Source organism: Thamnophis sirtalis, unplaced genomic scaffold (genome assembly GCF_051295495.1).
Source record: "Thamnophis sirtalis isolate CommonGarterSnake01/CBP01778 unplaced genomic scaffold, rThaSir2_p1.2 scaffold_1, whole genome shotgun sequence".
NCBI classification, from domain to species: domain Eukaryota; kingdom Metazoa; phylum Chordata; class Lepidosauria; order Squamata; family Natricidae; genus Thamnophis; species Thamnophis sirtalis.
Genome location: NW_028261381.1, coordinates 72,241,356 through 72,259,855, shown reverse-complemented (window position 1 = coordinate 72,259,855; position 18,500 = coordinate 72,241,356). Strand labels below are relative to the sequence as shown.

The window sequence follows — 18,500 nt, the reverse complement described above, 5'->3', positions numbered from 1 at the left end:
CTCTGTGATTGTATTTATATATCAGTCTCTGCATCTGCACAGAACAAACTTTGAAATATTCCTTAACTTATTTTTTGTGGGGGGGGAAGCCTCATATTTATCCTGTAATACTTGCTCTTGCTCAGTTTCATTTTCTTCATTAACACCAATGTTTGAGAATACAGTGGCTATGTACCTACATTAAGGGTTAGCAAACTACATCCTGCAGGCCAAATTGGCCCATCACCATTTGTATGGCTCATGAACTAAGAATGGACAGACTGGTTGGTGCCAGAATATCAGGTCCAAGCTTCAGGCAAGATCTCAAGGTGAGAGGTGGAGGCAAGGCCTGGATAACATGTGCAATAGTCTATCAGTGACCTCCCTGTTAGTAGATTGGCCTTTGATGTACTAGCCATGAGTGTGGAAGCAGAGGAAGGGTGGAATCTGGTCCTAACCTTCAAACCAAATAAAGTAACCAGAGTTGAGTGAATGCATAGATGATTTGTCAATAAACCAGAGTTATAAATAAACAACGTATTCCTCACTGTGATCACTGTATGTCACAAACAGGCATGATTACTAAGTTACACTTACTGATGATATGGCAGATTCATCATAACAACAGATGGAAGCACAACACAGCTAAATGCAGTGTCTGCACAGACTCCAAAGATGTTAGGGGACTGAAGGCTAATTCCAGGGCCCAGAACATTTGTTAATGTACTATATGATTTAAAACATTTGCTCCTCTTATAAGCCAAGTCCCAGTCTTCCATATGTCAATACCGATCTGGACCACAGATACTGACTTCTGCTACCATCATTACATAACATTTGGAGCAGGATGGCTATAATGAGAAAGAACGTTGGTCTTACCTGAACGTGTCTTTTAAGGGGAAGAGAGGGAGTGGTCATGTGTGGGTATTCTCAAAGCCTGATTGGTCCAAAGACTGAGAGTAAACTCTTAAATACTGGTGCCACCCAATCCTAGCCCAGTTTCCTCGAAGGCGAACGGTAGAACTGAAACATCAAAAAACAACAAAAACAAACCCCCCGGGAACCACCCGGGCCCTCCCCTTGGCCCCAAAAGAGAACACTCAGGGCGGGTCGTGACCACTCCCCCTCTTCCCCTTAAAAGACACGTTCAGGTAAGACCAACGTTCTTTTTCCAGTGGAAGAGAGGGAGTGGTCACGTGTGGGATATACCCAAGCTTCAGTCCCAGGGAGGGAGAACAACTCAACAACTAGGGCTCAAGGGGAGCCTCTACCGCCACCCTCTGCAAGACCCTTCGCCCAAAAGATGTGTCCGCCGAGGCGAAAAGATCCACCAGGGGAGTGCCGAACCTCCAACAGATTCTCCGAAACAACGACAGATGGAGCTGCCACTCGCCATTGTCCAGAGTCACCCGACTCAGCTAATCCGCCTGGTGGTTGGAAAGCCTGGAGATGTGTTCCGACACCAAGGACAACAAGTACCTCTCCACCCAGGCGCCCAGCCTCAGAGCCTCCAGTCAGAGAGCTCGAGAGTGAGTCCCCCCCCTGACGATTTATGTGGACCTTGGTGGCCACATTTTCCATCAGGAGGACCACGTGACGCCCCTCCACCGAGGTCCGAAAGTGAAGCAGAGCCAGGTGGGCCGTCTTCAGCTCCAACCAATTTATGTTGTGGCGGAAATCCGAGGCTGTCCACCTGCCCGGGCCAACCGGGAACCCACCAGGGCCCCCCAGCCGAACAGACTCGCGTCCGTGGTGACGGTCACCCTGTTCGGCTCTCAGAAGCAGCAGCCCCGCTGAATGGCCACCACCCGAGGCCCAGAGCCTCGCCGGAAGGCAGAAATTACACAGGGAATTGCTCAATCGCCCCCTCTGGAATGGGATGAGTTCCCACTGGAGGGGCCGGAGGTGGAGTCCGGCCCACAGGACTATCCCTATACAAGAGACCATCTTGCCTAACAACGTGAGAACCAAAACTAACCAACTTTCACGAACGCTTTCTGCTAGCTGGCATAGACTTCTCTGACACTCCTGGGACAGACGGACTACCCCCGACACGGAGTCTATGTCCATCCCCAGGTGAAGAATGTGCGTGGAAGGGGAGAGATGGCTCTTGGGGAAGTTTACGGAAAACCCCAGATTTTGAAGACTCCTGATGGTGAGCTGAAGGTCTGAGACGGCCCGAGGAAGAGACCCTGCCTGAACTAGGACATCGTCTAAATAACATTGGAGCCTCGCCAGGATGGAGCGCAGATGAGCCGCCAGAGCCGCTAGAACCTTCGTGAATGCTCGAGGGACCGAAGCCAGCCCAAAAGGAAGAGCTCTGTACTGGTAGTGGCCAGCTCCATGCAAGAACCTCAGAAACCTGCGATGACTGGGCAGAATCGGTATGTGAAGGTAGGCCTCTGTGAGGTCTACTGAAGCCAAGAAATCCCCCTTTCGGATGCCCTGAAGGATAGACTTGAGGGAGGACTTCTTGAGGGAGGACCAGGAAGCGATTCAGGCGCTTGAGGTCTAGAATAGCCCTCCAGCCCCCCGAGCTCTTCGGAACCACAAACAGGTTGGAGTAGTGGCCCAGGCCTTGTTCCCCCAGGGGAACTGCCTCCACCGCCTGAATGTCGAGAAGGTGAGTAATAGCCTGATCCATCAAGCGGCGGCGCTCCCAACTCTGGGACGGTGGGAACGACCTGAAGAGATTCGGAGAGGTGGAGAGAAATTCTAACCTGAGACCGTGTCGTATCATGGATCGGACCCACGGGTCCGACGTGATCTTGTCCCATTGATCCACATAGAGGGAAAGGCAGCCCCCGATGGGGACGACTCGGGTTCGAGTCACTTCCCTCTGCGGTAGGGACGGCCGCCTCTGCCACGAAAGGGCCACCGGGAATGGTGCTGGAAACAGTTTCTGTCTTGAAAGGATGACCTGGGAAACTGCCTGTCAGACCGGAAAGAAGAAAAATGCTGGTTATGATCATAGTCAGAGACCCTGTAAGACTGCCTATGGTAAGGGTGAGACCTAGCCTCGGGCATTAGATGGCAGAACCTTCTTTTTGTCTTTATTCTCAACCAGAATGGGATCAAGGGCCACCCCAAAAAGAGCCACCAAATTCCACTTGGACTTGTTATCCATCTGCCAGTGGCACAGCCATAAGAGACGGCGAGATGTGACTGAAGTGGCCAAGGCAGAGTTCTACGCAAACTTAACCGTGTCCAGGGTCGCATCAGCGGAAAACTTGGAAGCCGCCATGATCTTGATTAGATCCTGGTGGAGCCGCTCCTCCTGGATAGGAATGCACTCCTGGAGCTGCTTAAGCCACATGACCGTGACGCGGTTGAAGTAAGAAGCCGAGGCCACGGACTTGATAGCCCATGCGGTGGCGTTAAAGTTTTTCCTTAAGGTAAGCTTAGCGCACTTATCCTCTGGCTTCAATTTATCAGCCGCATCACCCGATACCACTGGCGAGGAGGAGATCAGGGCAGCCACTGGAATGTCAATGGCAGGCAACTGAATGGCCTGGGCAAAGGCTTGCTCCACATTATAGAAGCGGCAGTCATTACCCCCAGGGTTAGAGAAATTAGAGGGACGGGCCCACTGGTTAGTCAGGACCTCCACAAACAAGGGAGGAGCCGGAATCTCCTCCTTGTTCGTGGCCATGTTAGAAAACATGGCCATGTCAGGATCCCTAGGCGGGGGCACCGAAGGATCCCCAGTCCCCACCTTGGTGGTCTTCCTTGCCTTGTTCAGGAGAATCTTGAACATGACCAGGGAAAAGAGCCCTGAAGAAGAGGATTCATCTGAGGGAGCAGCATCCTCGTCGTCTGAGAAGCCCATGTCCTGGAGGTTCTCTTCCCCCATGACTGAAGCTTCGCTAACCATGGAAGGAGAGGAAGCCCTGTACTGGGCCCGGCCCAAACCCCCATGTCTGGAAGAGTGGGAGCTTCTGTCCCGTTGGGCAATGCCCCGTGAGATTGCTGCAGAAATAAACCATTTAATCCCCTCAGGGAGGTGATCCAAATCCTCCATATCGCCATAAGAAGAACTAGGCCTCTGGGAAGCCAACCTGCACGAAGAACAGGGTCCCCTGAACCTCCCCCAGGTAAAACAGGAGAGCCAGAAGGGGAGGGAGACCCCCTCTGCCTGGAATAGGAGTGAGGCCTGTCGGGGGAGGCCGAGGGCGAAGAAGGGCTAAATCCCCTAGGATCCTCCCTTGTGGAGGATCGACATGGGCTCTGGGCAGCAAAAGGTCTCTGTTACTATAATGTAGGAATACTTGGAAAGGGGTTTTCTGCAAGTAGGGGTGGGAGGATATGGGGAGTAAGAAACCATTGCCTTAAGCAAAGTCTGGCTAGTGCTGGCAAGTTTAATATGGTCTCCAGTGTAAAGTCCAGATTGTTACAAGTGACATAATGAGGTTAACAATGACTTGTACACAGCAGAAATAAGTGAAAGTACTGCTAAAGTGGGCTTATTAAACCATTAAAGAAAAAAATTAGAACTAAAGAAATACAACTTTCTTTACAAGTGAACAAGAAATATCCAAGAAAGAATTCAGTCACCTATGCTGGCAGCAGTCCACTTCTATCATCAGGAAATTATTGCATATTTAGCAGCTTGGACAGATATATATTGGAACTATAAAACGTAGTATTAATTCATCTAAAAGAACATGAAAAATATTGTCGGCTAGAAAAATTTGAAAAATCCACAGTAGTTGAATACTTACTGCTACATAATGGGCACAAAATTCAGTTTAAAGACACATGAGCACTACCAATCATGTCAAATTATTATGCAGAGTTCCACAGAGAAACTATTGAGATTTATAAACACAATAACATTTACACAAAAAGAGAGTCTAAAGGTTAACAAAATCTGATTTCCAGCTTTACATCACACCAAAATAAAATAGCCCTTAATTAACATTTAAAATCTTCAGCAATCTCACCTGAAAAATAATAAACAACAGTGTATTTCAAAGAAAGACCAATCAAAAAATTTGCCCCTCTGGAACTTCTTCAAATTAGACCAATTATAATTTCATCCGGATGAAGAATCAGTCAGAAATTAGCTTTCCAGAATTCTAATGGCGTGGTCCAATTAAAAATTAGTTTGGTTACAAATACAAAAACTCAAATCAATTCCTGCTCAGTAATCTGTGAGCTCCCAAAATGTGTACCACAGAGCAGACCAATTTAATCTCTGAAGTTGCCAATCACAGTTGCTAGTGAAACCTCAAGATAGCAAATAATTAGAATGCAGCTTATTAGTCTGGAAATTTATCACCACTGAACTGAGATCATTCTTTATTAGAAAGCATTCTAATTACGATTGTGGCAGTATTTCAACATCCACTACTTTCAGACTATTCAGGGGAAAAGACCAGATTACAATTGATGTTGCACGGCTGATATCAGGAAAAGAGTGCACCGAGGTCGCTCCATGATTTTCGTTGGAGCATGCCAGTCAAACTGAGTAATTCAAAACAGCCTCAAGATTTATACTTTCACCATTGTGCCACTTCAATCAGCTTGGCCACAACGGTCAATGAGTAGTAGTTTAGATGGCATACAAATAATTTTCTTCTGACTCTCAAACTCAAGCCCATTTTCATGAGATTTCTTGTGAGCAAAACGTAAATTCTATAGACCATAACTATAATAATTTGAGTTTATCAATATTCATACTTAACATTTCTTTTATAAAAGTCTGGTATACAATTACAACTATAAATACAGAATTTGCAAAATGGAAATTCATTCTACAGCCATTTTAATGGCACTAATTTGTATTATATCATATATAAATGAGAGAAATTAAATATTTACTAAATGGTTAAGATAAAGAGATAAACTCTTACTTATAAAGAAAAACATCCATTCCTGGACTAAAGGATACCGAATCTAAAAGAAGGCCCAGAATAGAAAGAGCTATAACTCCAGACATGCCAAGCCATTCAGCTGAAGATAGAAAGGGAAAAAAGTCATTATTATATGAAAGTAAGGAAGTCTGCTTTAAAATTAAGCATTTGGCAAAGATTATATAGTGAACTTACCAATAAAAAAAATTATGTATGCCATGGAGAAGCTTAAAACTACTTCAATTATTCCATCATTGAAAATATGTTGCAACCAATAAAGAACTATCCTTGAACTCAAAAATCCAAATGCAGCACTTGCAAAAAATTTTAAAAACAGTTTTAAAAAAATCTCTTGAACTATAAAAGGAAAAAATAATTACAATTTGATTGTTTTCATTAAATTATTTTTAATATTGCATATCTATATCATAATTTTAACAATCCAATTTTATATCCTATACTGCCTAGATAAAAAGTTATATTCTTGCCTTAAATCAAAGTAATACTATTTAAAACAATATAGTCTTACAGCAAAACAAAATTATAGGCTTAACCCAATGATTCAAATGGAACTAAAACATGATTAGCATAGGATGCAAATGTAATTGGAACCATTCTACTGGTAATGATTATGCTCTGAGGACAATATGCATACAGTAATCTAAAATATGTGGGCACATTTTAGTAGGCAACAAAAATATAATAAATCTTTGAATAGTTTTTGGAGTGTATCATTCAATTGTGACTCCATTAAAGAAATTATAGCAACACTTATCATTCAAGACAATTATGTCTAATACCTATTTTTTAAAAATACCTAAATATATTCATTAATATTTAGAATAGATGTCATGGACATATACAGCAGTACAACTACTGAGCACAAGGTCATCCAGCCATCAAATAGCTAACATGAGATTATGTGGCTCTAACTCTGGTGGCTTTCCAAAGGACCTTGGAAAGCTCTACCCCTAACCTAAAAAGTATTTTCAGGCCTGATTATAGTACTAAGACAACACTGATTTTACTTGTCAATTATCTCTGGCTGGCTCAGGAACATGGTAGTGTATTCATCATGATCTCAGCAGTTTTCGATATAGCATCAATCATTGTATCTTTCTGGGCCAACTCAGTGTGCTGGGAGTTGGGGCAGTATTTTTTGGCTCTCATCCTTTCTTCAAAGGCCAATTTTAGGTAGTAGTATTGGTAGGAAAGAAGAGTTGAATCCAATGCCCCTGCTTGGACAGGCACCTCTTTGCTGTATCCTATCCCCACTCCAATTTAACATCTGCTTAAAGCTACAAACCAAGGCTATCTGTCAGCATAAAGTGCAGTATCATCAATATGCTGATGATACCCAGTGGTACATCTTTTCCTGGGCCAACCAAGTGATGTTATGAAAGTCATTTCTTACTGACTGGAGCCTACAAGATTATGGATGGAGGAAAACAGGCTTCATCTGAATCCTGATAAGATAGACTCATTGTGAGTTTCCCCCCTTCCCCAGATTTTCCATCCTAAACTCTGCATGGAGGTGCACTTCTCCAGTTAAATTTGGTGAACAATTTGCGTATGTAGTGGACTCACTGCTCCTGTAGAAGAGCAGGTAGAAGGCATGATTAGGAGGGTTCTTCTACAGGTATGTCTTGTGCATCAAGTGTGTCCATTCCTACACTGGAAAGCTTTGCTCATGGTCACTCATTGGGATTACTGTAGCCCACTCTGCAGGGGATGCCCTTGGAGACCACCCAAAAATTACATCTGGTTCAGAATGCAGAAGCATGAGCATTTTTTGGCATATCTCACTATGTGTACGTAACACTGTTGCTCAATGAGCTGCACTGGCTCTCAGTAGGCTTCCAGATATAATTCAAGACACTGATTATTGCTTACAAAAACCTCCATAGCACATAACCAGGCCACCTGTGCAACTATCTTTCTCCTATTGTTTTTGCTTACCCCACCAGATCTGGTAGAGTACATTTTGGGTTTCCTCTATTAAAGAATGTTGTGTTATGGGACCAGTCATGCTTTCTCAATAGTAGCACTTGATCTGTGGACCGGGCACCATTATTCCCAACATTGGAATGCCCCCAAACCTGTTAGTCTTTCATAAGACCTGGTTATTTGTTGATATTTTGCCAGGAGGCAGATGAGTTTTCTTTCTATAGATGGTTAAGTGGGATTAACACTGTATTCCTGGGTGCCAGAGGATTATGTTTGGGGTTTGTTTTAATCTTGTGAACCACCAAGAGTCACTTGTCTAGGATTGGTGTGTGTGTGCTTGTGCGTATGTGTGTGTACATATACATGCACACACACATACACACATACACACACACACACACACACACACACAATAAACAAATACACTGATTTATCTTCCAGGTCTTCCATTAGGTGGATGAGACCTCCTCAGTGGATGAATTTCTGTAAATGTTGTATTGAATGGTCAGATGCTGTCTTATTATCTACATAACACTGCCTTTAGTCTGGTCTTTTTTTAGGTGCTCAGTCTCATTTTGAAGTCAGGCAACATCTAAATCCATTAAAATAAAATGCCTGTTTCACAACCCATAATTTCTGAAAACTATATGTAACTGAGATTCTATAGAGCAGTGGTCTCCAACTGTTTTGGTTCCGCAGACCAGCAGTGCTGGTGGTAGCTTTGGCGATTTCAGTAGCGAGGGAATGGTTTCACACACAGAATCTAAATTCCATGAATGCTCAAATGAAGTGTTGTCCATTTATCCACTCTTTAGCAGCCCAGTTCCCAATGGGCCACAACCCAGTAGCGAGCCACAGACAAGGGGAGGATCCCTGCTTATACAGCAATTATTTCTCATAGTGTACAAATAGAATGAAATAATAAAGCAATTATCAATAATCACTGTATTAGGTAGCATGATAACAATGATTAATACATACAGATACTAAATATTGTAATTCAAATAGCCTTGCAAATATCTAATTAAAAATTATTTGTTGCAAATCATGGTATTACTATATATTATTCTATGCAAAAAAGTTACATAAAAATAGACACATACCTACTTCTTGATGGCTCTGATTTATGAGGTCTTTATACAATTCAAAAATAATTACTGTAGTTGCATCATTAAACAAAGATTCACCTTTAATTAAGTTGATAACTATTTTTGAAAGGCCTAAGAAAACAATATGAAAATTAATGTAATTTATTCATTTCTTTGTTTATTTAAGAAAAATTTATATGACTGCACAACTCAGTGACTGGGCAGCTTAAAGATAAAAGCCAAATAAAAATACAATAAAAAGCCATAACACTCCTCCCGAAAAGAAACTATTTAAGTGAATAAAGATTCACTTTTAATGTTAACAAGTAAAGAAATCTAATGGGAGAGGGGCATTACTACCCTTAATTTTTTAACTAAAAAGCAATGATGAAATAACAGCATCATGATGTTCTCAATATACAGTAAATCCCATTACCAGTTTATATTATGCATGCTCATAATGTCTCAAAGGTAATTTCTGTGATTGACCAAGCTCAGAATGAGGTGAAATTGGCAAAGGATGCTAGACTTCTTCAATTATATTCAAAGTAAAACAATTACTATACAAGTACTCAAATTGAAGAGATAGGGGATGATCCGCACTGAAAGGTCATAGAGAAGATATAATATTACAGTAACTGAAATAATATTGCCCAGAATATCAATTATACAAGGAGTTAGTGGGCTTCCCTTCAGTGGATGTTCTAAGAGGATGAATATTCTTCTGTAAAAGTACTTTAATCTGTACTTCAGTAATGAACAGAAGTTTGAATTAATGATTAAATGGCCCCTTCAAGGTCTAGCACTCTATGACTTTATGAAATTGAAATCAATCCTAATGTTCTATCAAAACTATGAATCCTGTAGCCATTAATTATTTTTTCAGATGTGATTTGGGCCTATTTGTTATAGTAGCCCCACCCCAACCATACCTCATTGTGATGATAGTGGGTAAACAATATAAGGCTATTATACTGACCAACATGGCTCTGGCCTAGAGAAAGATCTGGGACCTACTCCACTGTTCCCTGCCAAAAAAATGTTACGGATGAACTAAAAAATATGGAAATATGGTACCGGTGTATCCCCCGGTTGGGAGGTACCAAACTACAAGGAAAGAGCAAAGACACTATCATAATAGTAGGGGCTTCCATGATGTGGATACGCTAAATCCTAATGGCTCCTCCAGCTGTTGACACAGCTCCTAGTAAAAAAAGATATCTCCGCTGTTCAAAGACTTTCAAATTAAGAACATGTAACATCAAAAAGAAAAACTGAATATTATTACGAACGAAATGAATAGGCTCAACATACGAGGCATCAGTGAAGTTCATTGAACTGGCTATGGCTTCTTCAACTCTTATGATCCTATCATGTACTATTCTGGCAATGATACCATCAGAAAAAAGGAGTAGGTTTCATACTGCATAAAAAAGATAACATCTTACTCACCAAGGTTTTTTACAGAGGCCACAGAAAGGATAGGATCTGTTGTACTAAGAATTATGCCAAACAACATGCTATCATCCCAAGACCAATTATATTTATTAATTTTATAAGTTATCCATCCAAGGAAAGCACAATTCATCAAAAATCCAGGAACTGACAGAATTACCACCTGTAAAAAACAATGTATCCATACATTTTTGGAATTCAAATGGCTATAATTCATTTATATTATCTCAAAATCATTTGCTAAATACAATGCAATAAATGATAATAGAGAGGTTGTAAATATGATTTTCTCAAATTAACTAAAATGTAAATTGCATACAGGTAGTCCCTGCTTAACAACCATTCGTTCACTGATGATAGAACTGAAAAATGATAGTAGAACTGAATAAATGGTTGTCATAACCAATTCTGAAAGTTATACTGTGGCAGTGCCCCCAGTCATGTGATCAACGTTCAGCACTTGGCAGCCCACCTCTAATTATGACCACATAATGTTTCACCTCCCCCACCTGCCTCTCTCTCCCTTTATCCCTGCCCTTTTGACCACCTAGCCCTTTGTCCCATCTATTCCTGCAGTCCCCCACCCCATCTTCTTTCTCCCACAGCTAGCAAAGTATAACTGACCAAGGCAGCTACTGGTACTTTGCAAAGTGAAGTGCAGGCAAGGACAGCAAAATAGGAGAAGCATCTGATGACAGTATAATCCTTGCCTAACGACTGCAATGAGAAGTGCCATCACTATGTGGTGCAGTCATGTGACATTTTGCCTAACAATAATTTCATTTAGAAATGAAAATTCTGGTCCCAATTAAGGTCATTAAGTAAGGACTGCCTGTACTTACACCAATGAGTGATACATTTAGAAAAGTTATAAACACAGACTATTCATATCTCACACACTTTTGTTCATATTTGATAGAAAAGACTATCAAAATGTATAAAATAGTTGTACGTATTAGGTTCATCACAGTTGCATGTATGGAATATGATCAACAGGAGGATAATATTTGGAAAAACACCAACAACAGTACTGTGAAGAATTAAGATTAACATAATACATCTAACAGAAACAGAAATAATGCCAATATTATATATGGAGAGATGGTGATGTGCACTTCAGATATAAGCATAATTATTTCTTTGTCCAATTTGCTAGAATTGGCTGAACAATCTCAAATAACAGACAATCTGTACTATTCCTTTTAGAATATATTCATGGATAATATTTTCAAGACTGATAGAAAGGAGAGAAAAAAATTAAATTGGAAATATGATCCCCAGATTATTTTGACTGCAAGATCTGCTTCAGTAACAGTGGAAGGATCTTTGTCAGTCTAATTTTTTTCTTACCTGTATCCACACTGTTTGAACTATGCCACTTTGAAACCAATTTGGTAAGTTTATAGTTAACTTAAAACCAATGTTATTATTCAGCCAGTGTGTTACATACATCAGCCTTTTCTTAGCAGACTGTTATTCAAATTATGTATTGCAGAGTAATCAACATCAAGGCAGTTTTATATAGCCAAGGTATTATTCCCTTTTCTGCTATCCTGTTTGTAACTTGTTAAAGACAGTACTTACACAAAGTAAGCTAATATGCAGTGCTCATATGCAAAATTCAAGATTTTAGATAAACCAGACAGAATTGAGATCCAAAAGTAAGGTTAGTACAAAGGTTGAAATTGACAAGTCATTCAGCAGCCATCATAGGCCCAAACGTTATCAAAACACCAAACTTTCCCTAACTGTCTCCTATTAATCCATACCCCAAGCCCAGCTCTCACATTAATCTTCATTCTATCCTCTGAACTTAAGTATAACAATCCATTCTTCCTATTATTCTTTCAGATTTTTCTCCCTAACAGCATTGTATAAACCAATGTTCAGAAAAAAACCAGCTTCCACCAATAATATCTCCCCAGACCATCATTTTAATCAATGTCCATCCTATCAGATAACAGTTCTCATTGCATTATTACAAAATTTTCAAGTTGTAACAATATCAATGCCAAGTTATTTTGACAGATATGCACAGACCGAGCAGTTTCAAAGCTCAGACATATGAAAGAAAATTATGCAAAAATCCAACTCTACACCCAGAGCCTGAAATATTATATTGTGGAATAATGGAGTAAAAGATCAGCTTTGGACACTCTTCTCAAGATTTCTTCCTGATTTTCATCCTCCAATACCAGCACTTATCAGCCTCTCTTGATAAGGCTCCATGTACCACAGCCTGATTCAGCTGCATTTCCTCTTATCATATGCACTCAGTGTGATTTTGTCTCAGTAACACTATCCTAATACTATGCTTCATGCTGCAACCTTATTGTGCAATCTCTACTTTTCCTATAAGATATTTAAAAATGCCTTGCTTTTGCTCTTGCTTTCTTCTTTGCTATCTTAATAATTCCACCACTGGCCATCTCATTTCGAACAACTCTGGATGGCTTATAACATTAAAAGCAATAAAACTATAAAAGATAAATGTAAGAATTTGTTGCATAAATTCAAATCCACAAGCATACACAGATAACTGAGGCAGCAGGATTCATTAACTTCTTTATATACATAAGACTAGATGAATAAATATACAATACCAACAAGTGGTTCTTCCAAGTAAACACAAGGCAGGAGAGTTATAGGCAAACACAAGCAGTTAGTTTCATTTTATCAGACAAACCCAGACAGACTGCTAGTTTACTTCTCAGAGCAGGAGACTGCTTTCTTCTTAAGTTTCTGTTTCAATTCTTTGCAGACTCAGAACTGTTTAAGCTCCCATTGGCTGACTTAGTTGCTATGTCCATTCATTGGCTGACCTTGTTCCCATGCCTCTCCCAGTCATGAATATTTTAACAATAAATATTTCTAAAAACAATAAAAATAGAACTACAATCCAAAATAAAGATAAAGTTTATGACACTGTTGGACGTTAGCACCCATCCCTCTCTTAGAAAAATGAAATATCTTGGGAAATATTGAAAAGGCAGAATATTATATTTCCCTGGATAAGAAATGGGGAGACATGTTTTTAGGCAGGAAATAGACTCACTCTTAATAGCCCCCCCCTTTGTTAATGGGTCATTTAAAAAGCCTGGGACACTATTCTACACTACAAAGATCCCCCTTCAGCTCCAGGGTAATGGGATTAAGGCATGGTAGTATTAGCCCTTTACCCATCTCACCACAGGGCACTTGGGAAAAAGCAATGCTCAATCAAACGTGGACTCAAAACACAACCTAAAGAGTTGCCCCTGCATGGCCCCATGGGAGTCTGAGAATCAATCAGAATACCTTTCTTACACAGGTACAGGAAACAGGGAGGTGGGGCCGAACAGAGAGTATAAAGCCAGAACCTTTCAGCCCTTCTCCTTCTTTTCTTCTTTACCCAATATCTGGAAGCATATGATGCCCCTTTTCTGTTCAGGACCTCAAGCCATGTGGTCGTGTTCACCATTTAACCATCTTTCCAAGCAGCCTCCAAGTTTCCAGCGTCTTTTTCAACAGACACTGGAAGCTGAACTCAGAGGGGACATTTCTTCCAACAACAAAAAGATCTGTTAACTCCCAAATCTACCAGATAATATATGAATTGTAATCCCAACTCACTTTCACATACCTTCACTTTTAATAAGTTTCACCAATTAATTCAACTACATCCACTTTATTCATATAGCTGCAGAAATTTAACAGAAAAAAGATATTCTCTGACCATGATCCTATCAATCTCAATTGGCTATCTTTTTTTTCTATTATAACTTTTTATAAAGTTACTTTGAACTTTAATTCAAAGTAGCTTTATTTTTTGGGGGGAGATATCAGCTATCCAATTGACAAGTTGGATTCTATGTTGAGAACCTCTGAGGGCTCAGCTTTTGAAACACACAAGAAAATCTGAGAAAGCCTTACTGAAACAAGATCTGAAGAAATTACTTCCTGCTTAGTAGCTAGCTCTTCTCTGATGAATGTGATTGAAAGACTGTGTAGCAGGACTTTTCTTGTCTTATTCTATGGCTGAGTAGCTTAAGTGAATAACTTCCGCAGAAGATGAGGGTCGGAGAGAGAAATCAGATAGAAATTTTTGCTCATCTTATTTGTGAAGGTACTTTTTCAAAATAGAACCACAAGGTGGCACTAATATCACAGGGGAAAAAAGTAAATTACTTTTTTTTAAAAAAAATCCCAAAACGATGGGAACTAGTTTACCTTTTATCAGCAAAACCAGATCTCTGGATCTAAGCTAATAGAGGCACAGGGGCATTGAAAGAAGGAAGCCCAGCTAGGAATTCTTCCAAATCCTAATATAGAACTCTAGGTGAAATAATGTCCCAACTATCACATAAAATAGACTTAAGCAGTCTTTTAAAACTCTTCCCCCAACAAAGAAGTTTTAGGTGGAGGTAAGTATTACTGTTTAGAAGAAAAATTGAAAGATTTTACCAAAGAGAAAAAAATTGCCTTCCATTCTGACTAAAAGTGCCATCAACCTCTGTAAACTTTTAATTTTAAAATTAGGAAATAGTATTAGAAAAGTACAGCATGTCAGTAATTAATGCAAATCACATAGAAATTGGCAAATATTATGCTTATAGGTTTTCTATTGGAACCTTGAGTAGAATAAGTCATTTTTGTCTAGGAGTTTAACTAGTTATCAACTGAGGCTTGGGCGGATAAAAGAGGTTGCAATAGAATGAACAAGATGAAGCCAACAAACATAACAAAAGAGGAAAACTCTGGAGTGGTGTCTTGTACTACATTTCTAACAAATCCTAAAAACTCAATAGGTCTCTCACAAAGAGGGCAGTCTCCTTTTCTTAAAGACTAGAGATAACAGTCTTCATCTTTAAACTCTAAACCCCAGAGATGGAACCTAATGTGTCAAGATGTAGAAACCCAGTTAGAAAGATGGGAAAATGACAGTTGGCTTACCTGAATTGTCATTCTCTGGGCGCTGCGGGGGAGTCCAAGCATGGGTTAAATTCAGTGTATCTGCCCAAGGACTGAGTTGATTTTTTATGTTCAAATGTTTTATTTCATTTTTCATTTTCATTTCATACATTCACATATATACTGTGCATGATTGAGGCCATATAACATTGAGCAATAAACAAAACCCTCCTTGTATTCCCCAAAATACAAAACCAATATAGCGCTTCAACCCTCCATACACCCTTTCTTTCTCCCCCCTCCAACTTTCCTTTCTACCCTCCAACATTCTCCTCTGCTACTTCCCCTCCCCCTCTAACGCTCCTTTCTCCCCCTCCCTTCGATCTCACCCTCCTTCCATTCCTCTCTCACTCCCTCTCTGCCCCTCCCTCTTCTTTCCCTCTGCTCCTCACTTCGGTGTATTTCTACTATTCATCGATATATTCAGCTTCTTATTTTATACTAAAATTTTAAAAAAGGCAACAGTATACAAGTGCATTCATGTTGTTTTAAAAACTGGCACAAACTATATTTCCCCCCTCCCCCCTCCCCCCTATGACCCCACCTCCCTTCCCCCCTTCCGACTTCCCAGAGCCCGTACCCGGTATAGCTTTTTATCAAACACAGTCTAGAATGTATTAAAACCAAGTAAGTTAAGAAAAAAAAAAGAAAAAAAAGTGATAAAGAAAAAACAGGGAAAAGAAAAAAGAATAAGAAAGAAAAGGTCAGTAAAATTTCTGCATTGAACTCACCTTCTTACCGTTACACAAACTTAAGCAGTTTACATTGTTCCTAATCTTAATTAATTAATTACCTGCAGAATTTCAATATGTATTAAAACCAAATAAATTAACCAAATAGAACTCTTCTCTAGCTAGGGGCCTTATCTCTTTATCTAAATATCTATCTGTCCAAACCCTTAATTTGTCCCCTTTGTGCCTCCTTCCTCTATAACACAATTTAGATACATTTCAAATTTTTCTTTTGGTTTCCTCTTCCAACTCTTTTCGTTTTTGCCTTTGTTTGTGTGTGTGTGTATATGTGTGTGTGTATATATATATATATACACACACACACACACACATATATATATACATATATATATATATATACATATACATATACATATACATATACATATACATATACATATACATATACATATACATATACATATACATATACATATACATATACATATACATATACATATACATATATATATATATATATATATATATATATATATATATATAAAATATTCATCAGTACTCCTCTCATATATGCTTTACCTAGATCTCCTACAAGTTCCCTGGATATACCCTTATTCATGTTCCAAACAGTGTATTCAGATAACAATTTTTACAATCATTAATATGCTTTCCATATCAAAATAAGCTCCCATTCGACCTCCAAGACCTTCTTGCCTACACTACCCTTCCCAATTGCGTCCAAACAGGGTTGTGATCCAAGAGAACCCTCACCGCAATCTTTGTCTTCTTCACCCTAGAAAATAAATCATTGGTGATTTGTATAAAAATTCAAAATTGTCCATCAAGTCTTTTTAAATCCAATGCAATATATCTTCCAAAGAGATCTGCCTCAGTTCATTCAGCCTTAATGTCTCTTCTTCAGTATACAACTATACCATTTTTCTTTTGCATAGCAAAAGTCCCAAAATATTGACCAAATTCGAAATTGAGCAAATATTTTAAATCAGTTAGTTTAATATAGTTCTCTTACAGATAAGTCATATTGTTTTGAGCTGTTTGAAATAGCAAAATATTTTCTTTCTCTTTTATAATGAATTCAGACATAACTCCTTAATCAATGGCCAATGATTATTAAGGTTGTTGCAGTCTGCCTTGATTTCCCATTCGTCTGGTAGTCGTACGGCTAGATCCTTGTTCTCTGGTCTCCTGCCCTTCCGGAAGGGAAAAATGATGCTTTCTGTCTTGTAGTTGTGTGATTTGTTGTTTATCTTGTCCTTCTCGTTGTCTTTCTGCAGGTCCAGATGATTCAGGGTGTCCCACCTTCAGGGTCTTATGATAGAAATCTCGGGCTTCCCATACAGAGTTGAGACGATATTTTTGCTCACCGAATGTAATTATAATACCAAATGGCACATCCCATCTATACTGTATCTGACGGTTTCTGAGTACTTTGACTAGAAAAGCGTAGTCTCTCCTGGCTCTTAACATTTGGGGTGGTATTTCTTTGAAGACAATCAAGTCCTGTCCGCCAATTTGTAACTTGGTATTATAAGACTCTTGTAGTATCGCATTTCTAGACTCTCTTGTAGCAAAGTATATAATTACATCTCTGGGAAGCTGTCTCTGTTTTGCCGTCCACGAGTTCTGACAATAAATTTTTTCGATCTGCCAGTCAAAGTTGCTTCCCGGTCTTCCCACCAGATGACTGAAGGCCTCTGAAAAAATCTGTTTCAAGTTCTCCTGTTCATTTTCACGCAGTCCCCTAACTCTTAATACAAGCTCCATCTGTTTATAATTTATCATAACAATTTGTTTTTCTGCATTTTCAACTTTTTGTTGCATCACTTCAATTTTGGATGTCAGGTTGGTGTTGGCTTCCTCCAGAAGCTCTAGCTTATCTTCCATTCCAGCAACATACTCTGTCAGTACAGTTACAAGTCCTACCATATCATCCTTTGTTTTAGCAATCCTGGTATCAAGCTTGTCACATAAGTCTGTAATAAGTTGCTTCATCTCCTCTCTAAATTCTCTAAGAGTCTCAAAAAGAAATTCTTTCGTTAGCAAATCTCCAGTAGGGGGCATAGAAGGTAAAAGCTGCGACTTTGTGCCAAATGCATGAGGTGTATTGCTAAAAGGACGTCTCCCCGACTTTGATTTTGGTGCCATTATTTCTTTTCTTCAAACAATTATTCAAGAGTTATTCAAACTCGGCTGGCCCGTTATTTAGCTTACAAGGGAAGAAAGTATTATGTCCCCCCTAATTTGTTCGTAGAAGTTTTTCAAAAGATGTCAAAAAATGGCGTTATAACAAGGCAAGTTTCAAAACATTAGCATTGTAATGAAACAGTTCGTATTCGTCTGTGTTTAGAGTGTCCCTTTATTGACAAGGAGGCTTTGGAGCTTTTAAAAATTGATAAGAGAGAAAAAGGAATTCTTGGTAGGTCTTCAAAGAAAAAAATCTAATTAGTCAGAGAATGCTATCTGGCTGTTTCTTTGATCTTTCTCTCTGTCAGTCATGCCAGGGAATTAGAAAT

At 39.6% G+C, this 18,500-nt stretch overlaps 1 protein-coding gene across 1 annotated transcript in view; it reads right to left on the bottom strand.

The window, feature by feature from the left end:
* Window positions 1–18,500, bottom strand: part of LOC106539607 (solute carrier family 9 member C1-like) — a 101,066-nt gene that overhangs the window by 67,117 nt on the left and 15,449 nt on the right. Inside the window, exons 4-7 of the mRNA XM_087704012.1 lie at window positions 10,322–10,487; window positions 8,885–9,001; window positions 6,030–6,191; window positions 5,835–5,934 (exon numbers count right to left, since the gene is read on the bottom strand). Coding sequence (XP_087560138.1) covers window positions 5,835–5,934; window positions 6,030–6,191; window positions 8,885–9,001; window positions 10,322–10,487 — 545 coding nt within the window. The remainder of the gene's footprint in view (window positions 1–5,834; window positions 5,935–6,029; window positions 6,192–8,884; window positions 9,002–10,321; window positions 10,488–18,500) is intronic.